The sequence below is a fragment of the Vidua chalybeata genome, chromosome 3 (assembly GCF_026979565.1).
Source record: "Vidua chalybeata isolate OUT-0048 chromosome 3, bVidCha1 merged haplotype, whole genome shotgun sequence".
In the NCBI taxonomy this organism is placed as follows: Eukaryota; Metazoa; Chordata; class Aves; order Passeriformes; family Viduidae; genus Vidua; species Vidua chalybeata.
In genome coordinates this window covers 29,707,740-29,728,461 of record NC_071532.1, presented here as the reverse complement: position 1 = coordinate 29,728,461, position 20,722 = coordinate 29,707,740, and the positions used below count along the sequence as shown (strand labels likewise).

The window sequence follows — 20,722 nt, the reverse complement described above, 5'->3', positions numbered from 1 at the left end:
CTTTGCTACTGCTACTATTTACATGTCATTACTTTTAAGTCAAAGCTTACAAATCAGTTCAATATATTTTAATGCTCAACTTTATGATAAGTAAAAAGCCTGCTTCTTTATGAGAAGAGTTAGAAAATTCCTCAGGAGTTTTACAGGAGATAACATACAGCAAAGAATAATTAAATTGCTGCATGCATTTGTTTTTAAACATTCATAAGGTCTTTAACTTGCTAGGTATATATCAGAGTCTCTTTAGGAAAAAAAATAAAACTGTGTTTTATGAAATTTTAACACAGCTCAAGAAAGTGACAAATGTCCTATTAAAAAAAAAAAAAAAAAAAAAGAAAAAAAATTGAACATAAGCTTCAGTTCGCACCTTAAACTTGTGGATTTTCAACTTTTTTCAAATATTATTATTAATCTAAAACCAGACACAAACATCTAAAATCAGCAACAAACATAGTCCTTGTTATCAATCAATCTTCTGCCCTAGTAGGAGCTGTTCTATATAAATAGTTGACTTTTGGTTTCAGCACTTTCTCACAGATGTGCATTTGAAAGCAATGCCTGTTAATCTCAGCTGGCAAAGGGAGAAACATTACAGTACATAAATACCGACAGTTCACTGATGTTTAATAAATAACTGCACTAGTTCAATCAAAACCAGCCAAAACTCACCTACGTAAATATATTTTCTAAGACAATCTAAGATTAAGAATCTTCCTCTGTTACTTTAACCTAGGAAAAAAATCATAAAATGGACTCAGATTCACCTGTCAGTAAGTAAGCTTCTCCCACAGCAGATGTGCAGCTGCACATGCTTTTCTTATAGGGAATTTATCTTGGTTAGTTTTCCACAGAAAATATAATGCATGATTTTAAAAGCAGATTATGGTTGTGGACAAAATTACCAAATTAATTCTTAATAGTAATAAAACCCCCTCTGTTTATCTGGCTAAGCTCATTTTTAGCAGAGTCTTTAACCACACAAACAAAAGGAATTAATATTTTCTACTTTGGGAATGTCCAATTAAATAGTACGTAAACTTACAAATTGCTTCAAATTGCCACAATTTAAAAATGAGACCCAAAATACAGCAAAAAGAAAGGACCCTGTAAGGTGCTTTGTCCTGTTATGTTTTATAATGAAGACATTCCAGTCTTTTTAGCCTGACAGAGTTTATACTAAGGTGCTGATTTGTAAAATGGCTTAAGACTGTACAGTGTTTCAGCCGTGTGAGTAGGTAAATTTTATGGAATGAGCTTATGGTGAGGTAGGCAACTGTCTTCACATTCTAAATTCATACTTACAGGCAGATTGCAGTGGGTTTTTCCTGACACACTGTCATGAAGGATTACCCAATACATTTAGTAATACTGTTTCCTGTCTTACTGTCCAAAAGGAGCTCCAATAAGTGAGCACATAAAAGCTCTGAGCCCATTCTCTTTCCTAACTCAGGTGTGCTGACTGCCCCTACTTTCATGAAACTACTCTCTAAATGTTATAATCATTAGACTCATGTCTGAAACCACATAAATGCTACATAAAATCTGCAGCTACCTCATAGAAGGTTAAACAAACCAAAAAATAAAGTTACACCTTCTATTCTTTTTGACAGACACAGATGAAGCATCTAAATAAAGGTAAGGATTTAAGTGAATGCATCAAGTTAAGAACTGAAATTACAAAGAGAGGGAGTGTTAATGACACACAAGTCTCAGAGTATCATCTGTGGTGAATTCCAGGCCATGCCACTAAGTGTGTAGAAAGGTCTCCTTACCTGAAGGAGGACAAAATTTTATTGTCAGAGCATCTGAAGTTCAGTTCAGCAATGCCCAAAATTCTTTTTTTACACAGCTTTAAGTCTTTCAATTTTGACACCCCCAGTGGGTGGCACTTAAAATAAGAAGGCACTCCTGAAAATATTACACTGCAAATTTAACAAAAATCTTGCAATAAACCTGTATGTGGGAAAGGTCAGAAGTCAGGTGCTTCTCTGCACACCACCACTGTAACATGGCTTGGTTCTGCCTCCCACTTCTAACCATGAACAGCTCTGTAACAAAAATAGAGACTTAGGAGATTTCCTACCTCTAAAATGGATCTAACATTTGTTTCACAAATGTGATATCATATGGATTTGTTAAAAATAAGAAGAGTGCTTTGGGGACTACAGTATTATCTTCTAAGCTGATATAAACCACATTTAAACATGACCACAAATACTGCCTTAAAATATGGGAATGGGCCTAAGTATAAAGGGGAACCTAAAAATTAATTGGTTAAAAAAAACCCTCAGATAGTGAAGCACATCTTCAATCAGTACTAGAACAAATGAGAAGAAAGTAAACTTAACTCACAAAGCATAGGTCACAGCTTGACAAAAATACAATACACAAGGAGTTGGTGTTAAAAGGTATAACGGGCTCAAATGTCTTTCTTTTTAGTCCTGAATATTATTACAGAATTCTATCTCTCCAGTGCAAGAGACCCAACCACATTTGAGTGCTCCCAAATTACCAAAAAGTCCCCAAACAAAATAATAATTAAAAAAAACCCCAAACCTTGCATTATTTCACTTTCTGTCACACTTATCAAAAGTAGGGAGATGGGAAATAAAGGATATTAGGGTAGATGACTTTTACAATCCTATACTAATTTTTGCTAGATTACCAAACATGTCACAAAACCAGTACATAGCTCAGAGTAGCTGCAGTTCTCCTTCAGGACACCAAAGAACTAAAAGACAGAACGATGCATAAAAGCTTAGATAGGATATATCTGTACTATAAATAATTAAAATAACAGCTTTCAGAAAATTAATGAAATTGTAAGGCAGAGAATCATCAGGTGACTTTCAGTGCATAAGACAATTATGCATTCTATAATTAAGTATAATATTTCATTCAATTCAACCTCTCCCTCATCTTCACATAATTAAAAACTTGAAACAGATTCATGTTTTTCATTCTTTTGTTGCATATTCCATGATAAAGTATAACAATAAAAAATAAATTACAGATTTTAATTAAAAAAACATTCACTAGAGGAACAAGATAAGTGGCTTGTTTATAGGGCAGAAGGAGTAGATGTCTTGCATCAAAACTTCATGAAGTCTTTTGAGAATTTCATAAGAAACAGGCTAAATAAAATTGGGTTAAATGGGTGAAGAAAACCGACTATGGAGAATAATGGGAATAATTCTCAATGGTTTGCTATAAAAGCAGGTGAATTTAACAGATGGAGTTTCCATAAGTGCCTACACTACACTGTGCTCTGTTCCATGTTTCCATTGATCATCTAAAGGAACATGCCTAATACATTAGCAATTTATCAATTCTAGAAGTCCAGGAAGTTGAAAGACAGGTTTCAAAGGATAAAAGCAATGAACTGGGAGAAGTCTGGAAACAGGAAGAAGTTCAACAGGGACAAACACCAGGTATTAAAATTGGGTAAGAATAATCTGCTATAGAAATACACAGTCAGGAATAACCAATTCCTTCTGAGGAGGACCAGGATATTACGGCAAATCAACAGCTCAATAGGAGTCAAAGTCATGCTGGTGTAAAAGGAAAATTCAATATTGGGATTACAGGCTGTAAAACACAAAATCTCCTGGTTCACTTAGCATTCAACTGGAATACTATGCCCAGATTTAACAAACACTCTTCAAGAAAGTTACAAACCAAATGTATGGAGTCTGAAGAAAAGTCAGAGCCTAGCAAAAACTGCAGCTTAAGAAAACATGACAGAATTTGGCTTGCTGGATGTAAGTAAAAGAAGATATAGGCAAGGCCATGGGATGATTTAATATCCCTAAAAAGCTATTGCAAAAGAAAATTTCAGTTTTTACCAAGGACCAAATCAATAATAAGTTCAAGCTTTATTAAAAAACGCTACCATTAGATATGAGGAGATATTTTCTACCAGTAAGGAGAGTAGATGTGAAATCACCATTGCTAGAAGCAGTATGTTCTAAATCATTGTTTATGAGATAGTCACTAAAACCTTTTGCAGGTGGGCTGCAGTCTTAATTAAAAACCACAAGGCTGGACTCCAGTAATTCCAACAAACTTGCAGTTATTCCTCACACATTTTCTGTTTACCAAACCGTTTGTATAGGAAGGTCTTTTAATCCACTGAGTTTACCAAAAATTAGTTCTTTATATTTCTGAAATAATGTCTTATCCACCTCTTTCCATATTATTGAAAAAAAAATTTTAAAGAATAGCTTAAACTTGATATAATTTAATTTAAATGTACATACTCTCAATAACAGTATTTAATTTATCAAGCTAAGTACATGAATACTAGATCTACATCACATTTTCACCTGGTCACTGCTACTTTGATCAGTTTTCATCATATTTTTCAGTCAGAACTATCATCAGACAAAACATTTCAAGTGGATATATTCACCAAAGGTTTCAAATTTTCATTTCCAGAAATATTTTACTCAAAGTCAGGTCTTTTTAATACAATTTTAGGAATTTGTGTTAAATTGAATTGAAACCTTTCACTGTGCCATTTTCAAAAGAAGACATGGGTTGACCCATTTGAATATGATTTTTTTTTTAATTAAATACAGTACAACATTTGAAAAGTTCTCTAAACCAAACTTGAAACAAAACCAAAACAAGGTTCACGTTATGCATAACATTTCAGCTGCATGTGTATAGAGAAAACAAATAACAAGGACTGCCCTTGCTACTTCCACACTTGTGGAGCCACTAATGAGACTAGAATACAGTACAGAGAAATGCCCCATCCAATGTGCATGTCAGAAACCACCAGTATCATGTGGTGGTGTCAAACAGAAGGGAGATACTTAGCACTGAAAAAAAAGCAGCACTGAAAGCATGGCTAGAATGTGGCAAGTAAAGGAATTGTCAGAACAAAAAGAATGATTACAAAGAAACATGCAAGTTCCACACAAACGGCAACAATCCAGTGCACATCAAGCTCATTTAAAACTATTTACTTCAGTTATGTTCAAATTTGAAATATTTTTAGAGAAAAATTTAAAATGTATTGAAAGACTAAGCTGAATTAATAGCACAGCACATCTTAAAGGGATGTGCTTTACCATTGTTATCCTGCCCTATCTCAAATAAAGAGGTGACTAAGACAAATTATCTAGAGCAGAAGTAAACCCCACGAAATTAATTAAAATCACTCATACTTTTCTCCTTCTACCAACCTACTTTAAGGTGTTCTACTGTATCTTCATAATTTTAATTAATGTAAATCAAAAGATCCAATTTCTCATAGTAATCCATTTAGAATACATGGAATACTTTCAAAAATACTTCACATTGTAGAAGATTAGCATGAAGAGTACACTTAGAAACCTACTAATGCCAACTACTTTTTAAAGATTAAGACAACAGATGATGCCAAAACAGCTAATCAGAGTGCCAAGGTACAAAAAATTGCTCAGCAACACAGAAAAGTAACTGCAGTTGCTCTGAGAGATTCACATATTTTTACCAATATGTTCTCATTGGGATAACCTGAACAGGAGAACCAATTCCTACAAAAACTTCAATCTGACCCAGGAAGAAAGAAGGTACTCAGAAGGGCTGAACTGGGTTTCTTCATCACCCACTTCTCTAAGCTGGTGCCATGCTTGAAAGTAGACATCCCCAAAGACAGATAATGCTTAGAATACATAGTAGGAAAAAAAGTACTTTAGAGGAAAGGGAAACTGACCACAGTTATGACTTCTCTTTTCACACACAGGATCCTGATACACAGAAGATTTTAGTGAGTGGGGAAAAGCTGATATTTCAGGACAGTACTTAAAACAGACAAAATCACTGATGTTCCGTCAGAGAACAATCTCATAAAAACAATTCTGGTAGCAAGAGTAATTTAAAAGGTGCCTGCTTCTCTCCATATACTTATTTTCTGCTCCATTCCATACGCCTTATGTCGGTTATGTCAACGTGACTGATTGGGATGATGCTGTAAACTGAATCATTGAAGTGAACTGGATGAAGGAGGAAGGGAGGAAACAGCTGGTTTTTCTTAACCCTGATAATGAAATGTTTAATTTAAAAGGAAGCTGCACAGTGAATAGTAAATTGTAGGTATCATAAATGCAATATTTCATTCAAAACGACACGTATTGTTGCTATTCAAACAGTCTTCCAGACAATTTATTTTTTGTTGAAGGCTTCCAAGGGGCTCTGAGGTTCTGACATGGCAAATAATTTCAAACTGCCACACCAGAGGAATGAGAGAAGGCCCAGAGGACAACAGGTGGCAGATTCTTCAGGTGAGAATACTGACTGAGGCGCAGAGAGGCAGGAAGCATATTCCAGTTGGCAGGCTTTTCACCACTGATAACCAGATGTTTACTCAAACCAATGTGGGAAACTTCCATAGCAGCACCTGAAAACTGCACTCTGCTCCCTGGTTGATTCCAGGTAACATTCCATGAAATACAGGAGTGCCTCTGCTGCCATAAAGGATGTCATCTGGTGATTGTCCCCAGGTAACTTTACGGCATCTATCTTTCCAAGCATGATCATTCAGTAGCTGCCATCATCTCTCCATTGAGGAGTGCACATATGTGAGACACACAGTGAGAGCTCTGAAGAAACAAGTTGGTCTCTAAACCCATCCTCATATACTACCAGAAAGAAGTTATCCTTCTTGCTTTAGTTATTTGAGAGAATAGAGGAAAGAAGAAAAGGTTCCACATTTTAAAGAAAATTTTAAAATATTTTTCTTAAGTGGATTTTAAAGTAAATTTAAAAGTTGCATAATTACCAGTTTTAAGTAAGTATCATTTTAAAATTAATATAAACTGAAAAAAAATGTGTAAACTAAGCAGAGAAAAAAATTTGTTTCCTTCTTGATTTGTGTTTCCAAAAGACCTCTATGCAAACTTGAAAGTTAAGACAAAATCATTCTCTTATGTAATTTTCATGAAAAATACTATATGAAGGGCAAAAATATTCTTCAATTTAGCTAGCTTATTTATTTTGGGAACATATAAAAAGAACATCCACAAACAACAATTTTTCCAAAAAAACTTGTTGCAGAGACTAGAACTTCTAAATGTAAAATTAGTATAAACAAAAACAGTTCTAAAGATGTTGAGTAAGTGTTTTGTAACAGTAGCTATATCCAGACACTAAGTTTTCATGAAACTATGCAACATTTTCCACCAATTAAACTATTAAAATAAAAAAATCAAGAAAGAAGTGAGTATATAATTCTACTTTTCCTGGATTTCATGTAAATTACCTGTTTTCCTCTATAAACAGAGGCAAGAGAATTTAAAACTATCCTGTTCATATCTATCCCAAATGAAAAGCTTAAGTGTTTACAGGGTCTACTTGCCTACAGGAGCAACAATTTTGGAGTGTCTGCCTGGGCAGCTCCGTAACTGTAGCACCCTCTGCTGCTCTTTTAGCTCCAAAACATATAATTGTACACTCAGTCAAGCAGAAAATAAAATGAGTATGTGTTGAACATGTTGTTTCTTGAAAATGAAATTATTAACTAATGCTGTGTGCAGTTTACAAGAAAATGTTTTGCTATTACATATAGTATATTTTCAATTTTATACTACTTGAGCATTCTGGAATATCTTGTTTCTGTGGTAACATCAGACAAAAACATACCGGATGAACATTCAAAAATATGCCATATTTCACTTATTAAAATTCTCCTTTACACAGCCTGTAGCTTGCTTAGACTGGGGGCAAATAGTAAAGAGGTTTCTATTTTGGTCCCGATCATTTCACTTAATATAAATGTTTACATAATCTGCAATGATTACTTCTGGGATAGAGTCATAAGCACTTCGGTTATAACTGCTTTCTCCCACTTGGAAAGGCAAGGGAAGGAGACACACTCAAAAGCTCATCCTTGCAGAATTTTCCTTAATTTTTGGACAATTTCTTCTGCCAAGATGAGCATAGCATGTGGTTCCAGGGGCCAGCTGATGCTATCCCATAATGCCACCACTGAACTTTCTGCCTAGGATCCATCAGTTCTTTTAAAAGACTATCTCAGGACTAGAGATGGTATCATGTGCCCTCTTTTTAACAGATGGCATATTGTTGTCTAAAATGAACAGACTGATCCTTTCCTTAATTCCAGACCTCTTTTCCCTGCCTCCTGTTTATGCATAGAATTAAAGCTGAAGGAAGTACATTTAGCACTGCATCCTGTCTGTGTGGAGAATTCATTTAGAGTTTTCATGTGGAAACAACTCTCCCACAAAGGATGAGCAGAGAGAAAAAAACTTCCACATTTTTCTAAGAAAGTGAAAACTCATTGCAACTTGTAATGTGAATTTTCATTCACAATGGCAATCCTACAGTGCAAATGCATGTTCAGAAATCTTTTTTAAAAAGATAGAATACAAGTGTAGGTATACAAATACAAAGTTTGAACCAGCCATTGTGCAGAGGCAATTTTCAAACTTAAGAATTGGGACCCTGCAATACACCACTGACAGCTACTGCAGTTGGCTCCCTTTTATCCAGAAGTCTTTCTGGTGTAAGGCAGAATTTTTGGAAGCAATCACAAGTACTCCTCAAAAGCTGCTTATTGATATTTTATATAATGCTGCCAGCTAGTGGCACATCATGTACTGAGTTGATACCTACTGGGAGTATAGAGACAGTGGTATTAACTGGAGTCTGCTCTATCACTTTTCTTTTGATGGTATACAGTGATGTGGCTGTCAAAGACCATAAGCACAGAGATCAGCATAGGAAACAGAAAGACCATAGAAACACTCCCTGAAAAGAGCTTATTTTAACAGAAAGTACTTCCTATAAGAAACAAAAAAACTCCCCCCAAACTACAAAAACCATGCTATTTGAAAAATGAAATTTTTACAACAGCTAATCTGCTTCATACAAAATTATTTCATAATCTATTAAGTTCTAGAAAACCACTAATCCTGCTGATAAATATTCAGTATGGCAGCCAAAACAAACACACAGAACTGTAAAATTTCTCTGTTTTGTGGTAACTCAGCCCAAGTCATTAAAACTTAAACTTCATTTAAGTGAAGTTTAGTGGCCAGTAAATAAATGCTAGCTATGCAGTGTGCCCCAAAAGAACACTGAAGTTTGTAATTATTCAGTGCATCCCTCTCACAGAGCATGCTGCTGTGATAGCACACTGAGTTCTGGCTAGCTCCATTAGTATTAAATATTAGGAGAAATAATCTGATACTGTCAAAGACAATTTCAGAAACATTGGGTGTTTTTTTTTGAGTGTGCTCTGGTTTGATAATAAAAAGTTCTTGTAGAACACTTCAGAAATCATAAAAAACAGTCTACCTAATTTCAGAAACACAATAGTAGTTACCTCTGGGGGTAAAAGGAGGCAACACAACACCCTTATCATTTCCACAGTGGGTTAACACAAGGACAGTCAAGAAATACACAGGAAAAGATCAAAGATAGAGCCAATTCAAATTAAGGGATAATGGGAGTGCACAAAAATTCCATCAGGTATGACCCAAATAGAGCAACTCAGTAAACGCATGGCTGGGAGAACTTTACTATGACGGTGTGACAGGCACATACACTCTGGCTGGAATACTGAGAACATTTATTCCATACAGATGGTAGCAAAAAAGTGTGATTATTACACTCCGAGCCAGTAGTGCATGCTGCCAAAAATAATAATTTTACAGTTATGCTAATAGAGTGTAATCTAGAGTGCACAGTAAAACAGGCATAAATCAGTAATATGTAGATCCATACAGACAGACACAGACATTTAAAAATAGGGAAGCAGTGAATCTGGAAATGACTTGGCAAACGCTATATATAATAGCATGGCATGAACCCTCAAAGCAATTCTGAATCCAAAAGGACAAATGTGAATCTTTGTATAAACAGAGAAACAGTGAGAACTACAAATGACACATTACTCCTGTGTTAGCATTTGTGGTGTGCCTATTAGAGTGTAAGTCTTGTTCTACCATCTGCAATCAATAAAAGAGTAGCTGAAATACTGGAAGAAGAGCTGACAACACATCTATCAATAGGAAAGCATATGAGAACTTTAGCAGAATAAATTCTTTGTGTTAACAAGGAAATCTGTGTAGATTGAGTACAAACTCAGTACCCACATAAAGAGCAAGAAATTGTGTTACCATATTACACTGTCCTGATTCATTACCTGAAGCACTTTTAGACACACACACAGAGAAAGTATTTTCTCTGTTGTTCAAAATAAATGTTTAAGTTGTTATATAATGAACTAATGTTTATTGAAACATAGCTTTGGAATATTAAGACTGGAATTTTGAGATAAAACGTATATATCAAAACAGTTTCTATATCATTGGCTTGATAAGTAGGGGGTAATAAGTGTATATTTCTTGAATATCTGGCAAACTTTACCAACTTTATCAGTTTACTTCTGTGAAAACAAACAAACCAACCTGAAAGATAAGGCAGAATAACCAAACAACAATTATATGTGTATCTCTAAATGTTAATTATATAATAGGAATTACTCATCACATCAAAAATGTTTCAGTGTTTGCTCAGCTTTGTTTCCACCACCTACCACAATTTGATAATTCAAGTCCATTAATAGCATAGATAATTTTATTAATAAGTATACTGAAGCAGAGTCATACTGGGTCAGACATTGATGGCCCACTTAAGAGTTCATCTTGCCTCAGGTTAATGCAGCCAGTAACTGATGCTTAGACAACAGTGAAAGATCAGGACAAACATATCATCCTACTGCCCCATTAATTCTCCTAACACCCAGCACTTCCTAAGCTCTAAGTGATGTCTGTATATTTAATAGTCACAGGAAATTTTTCTTGCACAATTTTTTCCCCTTTTGTGAATTTCTTTCATGTTTTAGGATACAAAACATTCTGTAGGGAGGAATTTCACAACTTGACTGAGTGCTTTCTTTTGTGTTTCTCTGGTTCAAATTTGTTCTCTCCAAGCTAGAAGTTATCCCTGATTGCTTCCCATGTTCCTGCACTGCTGTTCCTCACACAGCCTGGGCTAAACTAATGTTTTATCCAGTCCAGTCCACTTGCTCTAATGTTCTCACTATAGCCACAAACAATAATAACCTGCATTGGGAGAACTTAAGGGTGTATCCAATTACAAACAACAGTGTTACATAAAACTGTAATGCTATGGTAACTCTGACCACAGTAATGGAGTTTCCTAGCTAAATTAAATGGTTATTGAAGACTCAAACAGAAATGTTTTATATTGGTACAGTTAGACTTTTATCAACATACAACTGTATTTAAATAAACAGTGACTTACAGACATTCCCCGTGTTGTCAAAACTTGTAAGAACATCTTTAACATTTAAGAGGCCATTGTGAAATCTGGAAGAAAACATAAAAAGTGACTTTACTGATACATAAACCATAAAAAAAAAAATCTTCAAAGAAGAGTTTACTGTATGCATTCACTTCTCACCACCCCCTTTCACAATGAAGCAGCAAACAGGTACTACTGTAGCCACCAGGGGGAAAACAAGGGGACAATCACCAGTCTTCAAAGTCCCAGCACTGAAATCCATGAATCAGGAGGAATGTGTTTCTCAGAAACTACTATCAAGAGGAAAACATTACCAAGGAGCATCAATTTTTATTTAGTTATGGAAGTCACACAGAGGAAAGAAGGAACTTTGGTAAAACAATTTCTTTGAAAGGGAAAACCCATAAAGTATATTTCTGAACAGCAGCTGTATGTACATTCCTATTTTCTCCCACAAAATCAAGAACACTTAATTAAGTTAATGCTAATTAATGTGTTTAGTGAACTGCATTTTTTTTGTTTTATATTTGCATAACCCATGTGAAATAAACATTCAAAAGGGGGGATAATTAATTAATTACCTAAATTTCATACACCAAGTGCAAATTTTAGAATGCAGTGAGCAAAACACTGACAGCAGCAGAAAGAACAAGCACCAAAACTGAATAAAAATTTACCTAAGATCTGCCTTCAAATGTGCACTGGTACACACATAAAAAAGCATCTAATCTTGTTTTAATATTCCAAACTAATCTAAGCCCAAAATGAAGAAAATATTAGTCTCACACTTTCCAACAATCAGATCACATAGCTGTTTCACATATGCATTAAAGAAAATCTAGAAGGAATTCAGCAATGCAGCAAAATATGAAAATATAGGGTTTTAATAATGTTTCAAATATGGCTTCTAAGGCTGTTTGGGAACACACTAATTTGAAACACTAAAAAAAATGTAACAAATTCAAGAATTGTAGCACCTACAAAATTAGTTCTCATTCTCTCAGCTGTTCCTTCCTGAAGAAAGACTGCTGTAAGAATGGGGGAAAAAAAATCAACCATTTGCAAACATGAAATTGCATATTTATTGTGAAAATCCCACTATTTATAGCTATTTATAGCTATAACTATTGATAAGCATAATCATTAAATAAAGAAACACTAACAAGTTAAATTTTGAGAAGCACCAAACAGCAAGTAGACTAATTCTTAGAAATTAAAATCAAACGGAAATCAAATTAACAAACTGAACTGAGCTCATCACCAGCCACAAAGAAATATATGAGAGATGTTACAAAAGATTCAACTGGACATGAATGCTCTTCTCCCAGGTACAGAAAACCAAACCAAAATGGCATGCCTTCTCTGCAGAGCAAGTCTACAAGAATGCTGATGGATCATATGGATTTTTAATGTACTTCTTTTTTGCAAGTTTGTCTTCCATCAAACTGGACAACTAATGCAACAGAGCTGGTGCAAGGGAATTGACAAGAAAGGAGATAGGATTGGTAGTCCTGTCCCCTGCTGACTCCTCAGAACCCTATAAACTCTGTAACTCTGCGTATGTCTGGGGCTGTTGGAGGCTCTCACACAACTGTGAATGTCTCATCTCTGAATGAATGCAAATGGAGAGTGGGAGATGCTGAGGAAGTAAAGAAATATTTTAATCTCTGTTGGCATGCAGGGTAGTCTTGGGAAACATGTTTTGGTTTCTTTTTCCCTCCCTCAATTTCTTTTTGTACATAATTCATATCTAAAGGAGATTTATCATGAAACTCTCCAAGTGAAACAAACAAAGGTAAGGATAAAAATTTAGGAGTCTAGTACGAGTAGTTCAATAGAATGAAGAAAGAAAAACAGAAGTAAGTGAAGTGTCCTGGTCTAGAAAAGAATACAATTTGCATACTTCAGGGTCAAAAGGTAGGCAAACACAACAAGGAGAAATAAAACCACAGCACTAGCCAAAACTGCTTAAAATTTGGTGAATCCAAAAACTGAGGAATTGAGCATAATCTCTTCCTGCAGACAAGTTTTAGGACTGAGGAAAGCAACATGCCAATAGCTGATCTACTTGTGAAAGGGAGAGCTCAGGAAAACACACTTTCAAACAGCAATAGCCATGTTTCTCCATTTGGATATCTGTACTTGTGGAGCCTGCAGACAAACTCTGCACCAGGTATTCCCCAACTCTTCCATCACAGGCCTTACTCACAGACTTAAAGTTACATGCACCTGTAAACACTGGTGTCCTTTAACCCCAAATTCTGCGATAAGTAGTGTGCTGCTCAGTCCTGCACCTAAAAAACAGAGCCTGTAGTTTGGGATCCACTGCCCTGCACATACATCCTCACCAGTTCTGTAACTGCTGCTTCACTATCCCATCCCATCAGCTGCTCCTCCATCAGCAAACCCAGAGAAAACTGCCAAGAAACAGCACATCTGGCTTCCATGAGTGCCTATCACCATCACAGCTTTCCACAGTGCAGCTGACAGTCTTAAATGTCATGTGCACTGAATTATCGAAGTCAAGGAAAGTAATCACAGAAGCTTGGGATTAAATCCCAGCCCTTAAATTCCCAAAATTTCCACAAGTATCTCAAAATACAGAAGAACATTAATTCAGTGCTTTGGAACATGTCATGGATATCATACAGTTCAAAGCTCTGATTGCTGAGATCAACAAAGTACTTCAAAAAACACAGGTAAGCATCATGGAAAAAGTGAATTTCAGGCTGGCATGGTTCATCTGATTCATGGTGTTCTTATAATAAGTCTCCAAGGAACAATAGGCAAAACATTTTTATGGCTGAGGCAATGAGTAATAGAAGACAAATCTATGAACAATAAATTAATTCAACTCCTATTTCTCCTGACACAAAGCAAAGCAGAATTCCTTACTCTGGACTACAAATAAATCAGCTTTGGATGAAGTCAGAGAGAGTGAGACCAATCTTTAAATATATTAATGTTCCTTCCTCTCCAATTCAGGCAACACAAGTGGCAGATTTTTACATGTATATAAAAATAGCTATGGATAGTACAGAAAAAATCCTTCAGTAGGTCCCTATTAAGGTATGCTTTTCATCAACCATTGTGAAACAAAATTAGGTTGCTTCGTTTCTTTTATATTATTCTTAAACTGAGTGAAAAATAACACAAGTAAGTATGTGCCAATATTCACTTTAAAAACCTACAAAATCTAAGATAGAATACATTTCCACATAATATTGAAAAGGAAAAAAAACCAAACACCTCACCATACACTATTAACCTATGTACAAATTAAAAGTGTATTTGTGAAAAATGAAAGATGAGATAATGGTAAAAAATTACTGTTAAGGGTACTTCACAAAAAAGCTTGTTGTATACCACCAGCAATTGTCACTGTGGCCCACTAAGAACCTCAGAATTATCTGCAAACTTTGCTATCTATCAGATTCTCTTTCTGGGCCAGAGTATAGCAAAAAAAGTCAACTCTTCTTTCACTCCAGTTCTAGATCACAGCTTAATATGGCAAGAAACTGAAACAAAGCTTCTTTGACTACAATTCTTTTTTACAAATACACACATCTTGGGCAATATGATGGAACAGCCATTACTTGATCACTGAATAAAAGAAGTATGTTGCCAAATCACTTTTTATCTCTTTCTTCCATTTCCAGCTCCTGGGGCCAACCCTTTATTCTGCTAAATTCACACAATGTCTCTTAGCTTGCAATAAATGGAAAAAAACTAGTTTGTCATATCCATAAAAATTGTCCATAAGAAGTAGGCAATATTCCTTGAAATTTGTCTCCCTTCACTTTTTTAATCTCTACCCCTAAAATAAAAAGCCATTAAAAAATGAAAATATTATTAGGAGAAATATCCAAGAGGAACAGCCAATGGAATTCAGTCCTATACCATCTTCTAACACACTGCTTGCACAGACAAGTGGTGTCTCTGCATGCCCCTCATTTCTAAACTACAGGTCTAGAATCATCTAATAGTTTCTCTCATATTTTTATCTACAGGTTCATTCATATTCAGAATAAAGGCATGACATCTTGCAAAGTACACTTAACACCTTTTACAAAGATTTAACCCTTCCTGTAACCTGCTGACAGTGTTCTTTTCAGTTCTGCACTTTAGTATTTGAAACAGCAAATGACTGATCAATGGAAAATATTTTTCCACAGAAATAACTTATTTCTGCACTGTTTTCTTAAAATGAGCCTACAATTTAAAAGCAAATCTATATCCTGAAATAGAAAATTTGAAGATATTGATTGCTCCTTTTTTAACTCAAATAAAAGAACAATTTTCCTATCTAAAAGGCAGGCACCATCTCGACAGTGAGATACTGCATCTTTATGATCTATAATCACTTCATTGCTAAAACTATTAATACAAAATTCAAATTTAAAAGCACATTCCTGATGAAGAATACAAGGATTTAGAAAGGCAGTATTAAATAAATATTTTTAAATAGTTCTATTTACTTACTATATATCTTCCTATCCCCAAGAAAACACATATTCAGCACAAGCATAATTTTTTAGCAGCAAAATGAAGTACTGCCACAGTTAAGTAGAACTTGAAAAAAGCTAACAAACACACCTGAAGGCTCTATAAATAAAAACATAGGGGAGATATGGAGACAGGAGTGCTTGTAGCTCCCCTGAGGATGGACAAGGAGCCAACTGAGAGCTGATGGGTCAGGATTGAAGGGAGGGCAGGGACTGGTGACATTATGGTGAGGGCTTGCTACAGGGACACCAACAGCTCAAACCCTCTACATACAGGGAAAGGAGCAGCCTCACATCCACAAGCCCTGTTCTCCATGGAGACCTTCAACCACTCCCATATCTGTTGGATGGACAACACACCAGGGTATAAAAAATCCAGGAGGTTCCTGAATTGTTTCTCTTCTCAAGAGGAGCTGACAAAGAGAAGTGCTATGCTGGACCTTGTTGTTTCCAACAAGGAGGGGCTGATGGAAAATGTGAATCTCCAAGGAAGCCTGGGCAGCCAGGACCATGAAATAGTGGAGTTTGAGATCCTTAGGGCAGTGAAAAGGGTGCACAACAAGCTTGCTACCCTGGACTTGTGGAGAGCAGATTTTGGCTCTTCAGGTATCTGTTTGGTAGAATACCATAGGATAAAGACCTGGAGAGAAGAGGGGCCCAAGAAAGCTGTCTAATATCCAATGATCACCTCTGGAACAATGCATCCTGACCAAGAGGAAGTCAGACAAGAAAGCCAGGAGGCCTACATGGATGAACAAGATACTCCTGGACAAATTCAAACACCAAAAAGAAACCTACAAAGTGTGGAAGCAAAGTCATGTGAGAAATACACAGAAATTGCCTGAGCATCCAGGTTTCAGGTCTGGAAAGAGACAGCTCAATTAACTTCAAGACAAGGATGCAGTGTGTAGGAACATCAAATACAACACAAATCCAGGTGAGACTACACTAAGCAAATGAAGTTTTTGTTTCTAACACAAGAAATTTCATTTTGACACACCTTTCACTGCTAACAAAACCTCACACTCACCAGACACTCCTTTTGATACCCCAGAGCTACTGTGAAGCACCTTAATACCTAAACAAACCTCAAGAGACCACTTCCCACCATGTATTATGAATCTACATTTCATTAAGCACACTAGACATCACTGTTTAACCAGAAGAGTTATGGGGATTTTTAAAATGAGTCGATGATATTTCACTTGAAGGATCTAGTCAAAATGGCACCTAAATTCAGCTTGAATTTCTTAAGTTGAAAATTGCTTTATACTGGGACTTCTGACTTTCTGCTTTGGAAGATTTGTTATTAAGAATGATGCAAAAAAATATAAACTACTGACAGAAAAACATGGCATAAGTTCTTCTTTCTGAGATGTGAATCCAGCCTGGATTTAGTTAGAGAAACAGCAAAACCAATAAAATTCAGAAAAGCATACACATAACTGGGAGTTCCTACAAAATCTTCTATTTTCCTGACAAACTGGTCCCAAGCCCCTCTAGAGCAGTAATTCCAGCTAGGTCATAGCATATCTGAATATACAATTTTATCAGTTTTGACAGCCCTTGAACTGATACAGCTTGACCTTTATACTCTTTGCCAAAAGCCACTAACAACCTTATGAACTTAAGTATTTATTCTCGTCAAGATATTAGCTGACAACCCTTTTAACATCGAACATATGCAATGAGCTTTTCCAAGAAGATGTTAATGCATAAGGAAAACAAATGTAGATGAAAATTCCAAAGCACTTTTGTCAAGATTTTAGAGGGGCCACAGTAACATTTTTTTTCCTGACAAAAAGATATAAAAAAGCTTTCCTAGTCAAGCATGCTGCTCTGGATTTACCCAACTGAGCTTATTGTTAATATTATGCTCTTGTTAACTTGCTAAAACTGTTTCTGCTGTTAAATATTATTATAAATAAAATTTTGTCAGTGGACAGAGAAAAACCAAGGGAAGACTGTCAGACATACAGAGAATGTTTAAGTTTCCAACACATGATCAGTTTTGAAAGGTCCAGGAACACTTACTCCAAGATTTCTTATCTTTTAGAAATGTAGGTTTCAGCAAGAACTGTTGCTCTTATGTATGTTAAATTGTTATGCTGATCCCCTAAATTACTGCTTTTGCAAAAACAGGGAAGAAACTTTATTTAACACTGACTCGTGGTAAAGTCAATTTTGTTGCAGTCTATTTATACCTTGTTCCTAGCAAAAAACACAGTATTTTCTCCTTCCTTTTTTCACCTCCTGCAATATTCTGAAATAGTAAGTATACTCTATGTATTGTCACTGTTTCAGTGTGGAGAAGACATTTTAATATAGAAGTGTGTAAGACGAAGTAAGTTCTGATCATTATTCCTAAAACGAGCAGTGATTACTATTTTTAGAGGTCACTGAATACCTTTTGGAAAGGAACAAATGCAGGGAAAATGTAAAATAAAAATCCCCACAGAAGACAATGTCCATATTCTCCTCAATATTCAGTTTTGGAAACGTGGTGTGAGCCTGCTCCAGCACAGAATCTATACATTTCCACTGAACAAGATTAAAGAAACACAATAAAATAACACATAAATAAACACTCTTGTTCAAAGTCTATAGCTGAGCTGTGTCCTATTATCAATGAAACTACTATTAGGTAAATAATACCAAATAAAATGATGGCATAGAAAGTGGTGGAAACAGAAGCAAACAAATGCCAGAACAGGATCAGTCTGACATTGCCTTGGCTTCTGTACTGCCAGCACAGGTGAACCTTAGCTTATCTCCTACCTTAAAACTCCAGAACAAGTAAATCAAGTGACAGCGAGTGTTGCAAGCCATGACAGTGAACTAAAGGAGTTCAGGGCTGCATTGTAAGGGACTGCAGCCTTGTTCAGCCCAAATTCTATCTGAACACCTTGTGTTTCCTATCCCCAGTGTGCCTCTGAAGACCTAGAAACAACGAATGGGGACACTGCACAAAGGCGTTGTGTAGACTGTCAGTGTTTGAAGTAGTCCACAGCATTCACCGGTGGCTTACAGGAAAAGTCTATGCATAGAAAAACACTGCCCCTACTTCTATTACAAACAGCAGCTTTCCAGTGGAAAAGTTTCCTTTTGAACCCTTTTAACATCACTGAGTGTAAGCCTGGAAAATGGAAAATTAGGACTATATAAAGCTCTAAAGAATTTTGTTCTTGACTTTACATCCAGATACAAATTTAAAATGATCTCCATGTAGAGTTGTGTGGTTCCTTTGGTTTGGTTTTGCTCATCAGTTCATTTTAAAACCTTGCAAAAATGTTGCAGTTTAATGACGGTCACTTTTTTTGTTATATCTTAATTCCTAAGCTTGACTTTAAAGGCTCAGGTAAACAAAAATGCACTTCTTGATTTGGGCTCTTCAGAATGTCTTCCACTGTGCAGACAATGCAAAGTCCTCCACCTTCAGAGATCTAATTAGATGCTGCAGAAAAATTCAGGGATTCTTAAATTACTGTTGCAAACATCCTGAGGCAAACCAAGTATGGTAGATACAAAACTGAAGTGGAAAAGAAGACCAAAGTAACAGAAAAGAAAAACAGAAACAAAACCCCACTAACATAGTAATGAATGAGAGTTATAAACAAAGCTACTGAGAATTCACTGAAATTCCTTCAGAGGTTTTTTGGAGGGGAAGTAGGCTTTCTGTTACTTTGTTTGTGTGTGCATAGACTTTCTAATTGCCAATTTCTTTAATAAAAATGACCTGCCCTAATATAATATTACTTAATTAAATATATATTATTTTGTAGCAATTTGTCTGCCAAATTATCACTGAGTTTTAAAAAAAGCAGTAAGAAGAAAATTGAATGAAATATAGATAATTACCAAAAACCTTTTAGAACATTATTAATAACATCAAGTCATAAAAAATGTTAAGACCACAAACAACTGGGTTCAGGTTTTTTTATCCCATCTATAGCTGAAGAATGTCAAAACAGAAAGCTATCAAAATATAAAATACATGCTCATATTTGCATTCTGCTTTAGCTACAAGCATCAGTATTTTCATCAAGTTCTGCCACTTCAGTGAAATGTACCAGAAAGAAGTCAGACAAGCTGCTTACTGTAACAAACAACTAAAAATAACATTTACCAGTTTATTTGTAAACTATGCCCTAGTTATACAAAACATTGGAAGAATGACTAATGAGTTTTATATTTGAGGCCCATTCAAGATCTTAGAAAGTACTTAAAACTTAAATTGTGGTTACCTTAAGGAGACACTGTACTTGGGATAAAAGATGCTTCTATACTGAACCCAGGTCCCAGTTTCCTCTTCTGTATTGTGGTCTTCTATTGAAAAGAGATTGAATGATGCAAACCTTCTGACAGATACTGGTTGGAGATGCACATCTTTCAAGTGCTTTTTCCTCAGAACCTTTGAAATTAAGAAAAAATTAAACATTAACAATAAAACAAGAAAAGAATAAACCCATGCCTTTTTGAGTGAAGAGGCAAACCATAATGGATATTACTATCAGCTAGTAGTTATGAATAACAAGGTCAAGCGTGAACAAAATACAGTGGTATTGATGGTAGGGGTCAAGAAAATGAGTTATGAATTATGTCTCAATAACTAAAGCACATGCACTGTGTTCAGAAGTACACAGAGTTGCTTTTTTAACTCATGCTCCAGCAAACCCATGCAAAAATAAGAGGGGCAAACTGCGTTCTCCCCATCCTCTCATTTTACTAAGTTTCACAGCCCAAGCAGTGCCCCCCCCCCCAGCAATTTCTGTGCCAGTCACTGTCCCTATAGAGGGGGAAAAAGGTCAACAACAACAACAACAAAGGTATCTTTTGTAGAATTAAAATAAAAAACCCAAAACATGATCTTCAGGTGCCAGAGTGCTGTGTGCTCCCCTGACAGATTCCTTCCTAGCCTAGAAGTCTGCTGCAAACTT

The 20,722-nt window shown here is 35.7% G+C and overlaps 1 protein-coding gene across 5 annotated transcripts in view; it reads right to left on the bottom strand.

The window, feature by feature from the left end:
* CAMKMT (calmodulin-lysine N-methyltransferase) overlaps positions 1 to 20,722 on the bottom strand; it is a 214,051-nt gene that overhangs the window by 188,108 nt on the left and 5,221 nt on the right. For all 5 annotated transcript variants that reach the window (XR_008429775.1, XM_053937379.1, XM_053937381.1 and 2 more), the window contains exons 2-3: positions 20,030 to 20,196; positions 11,281 to 11,345 (exon numbers count right to left, since the gene is read on the bottom strand). Coding sequence is in view for 4 of the 5 variants with exons in the window: in XM_053937379.1 (XP_053793354.1) it covers positions 11,281 to 11,345; positions 20,030 to 20,196 (232 nt within the window). In the remaining variant the exon portion in view is untranslated. The remainder of the gene's footprint in view (positions 1 to 11,280; positions 11,346 to 20,029; positions 20,197 to 20,722) is intronic.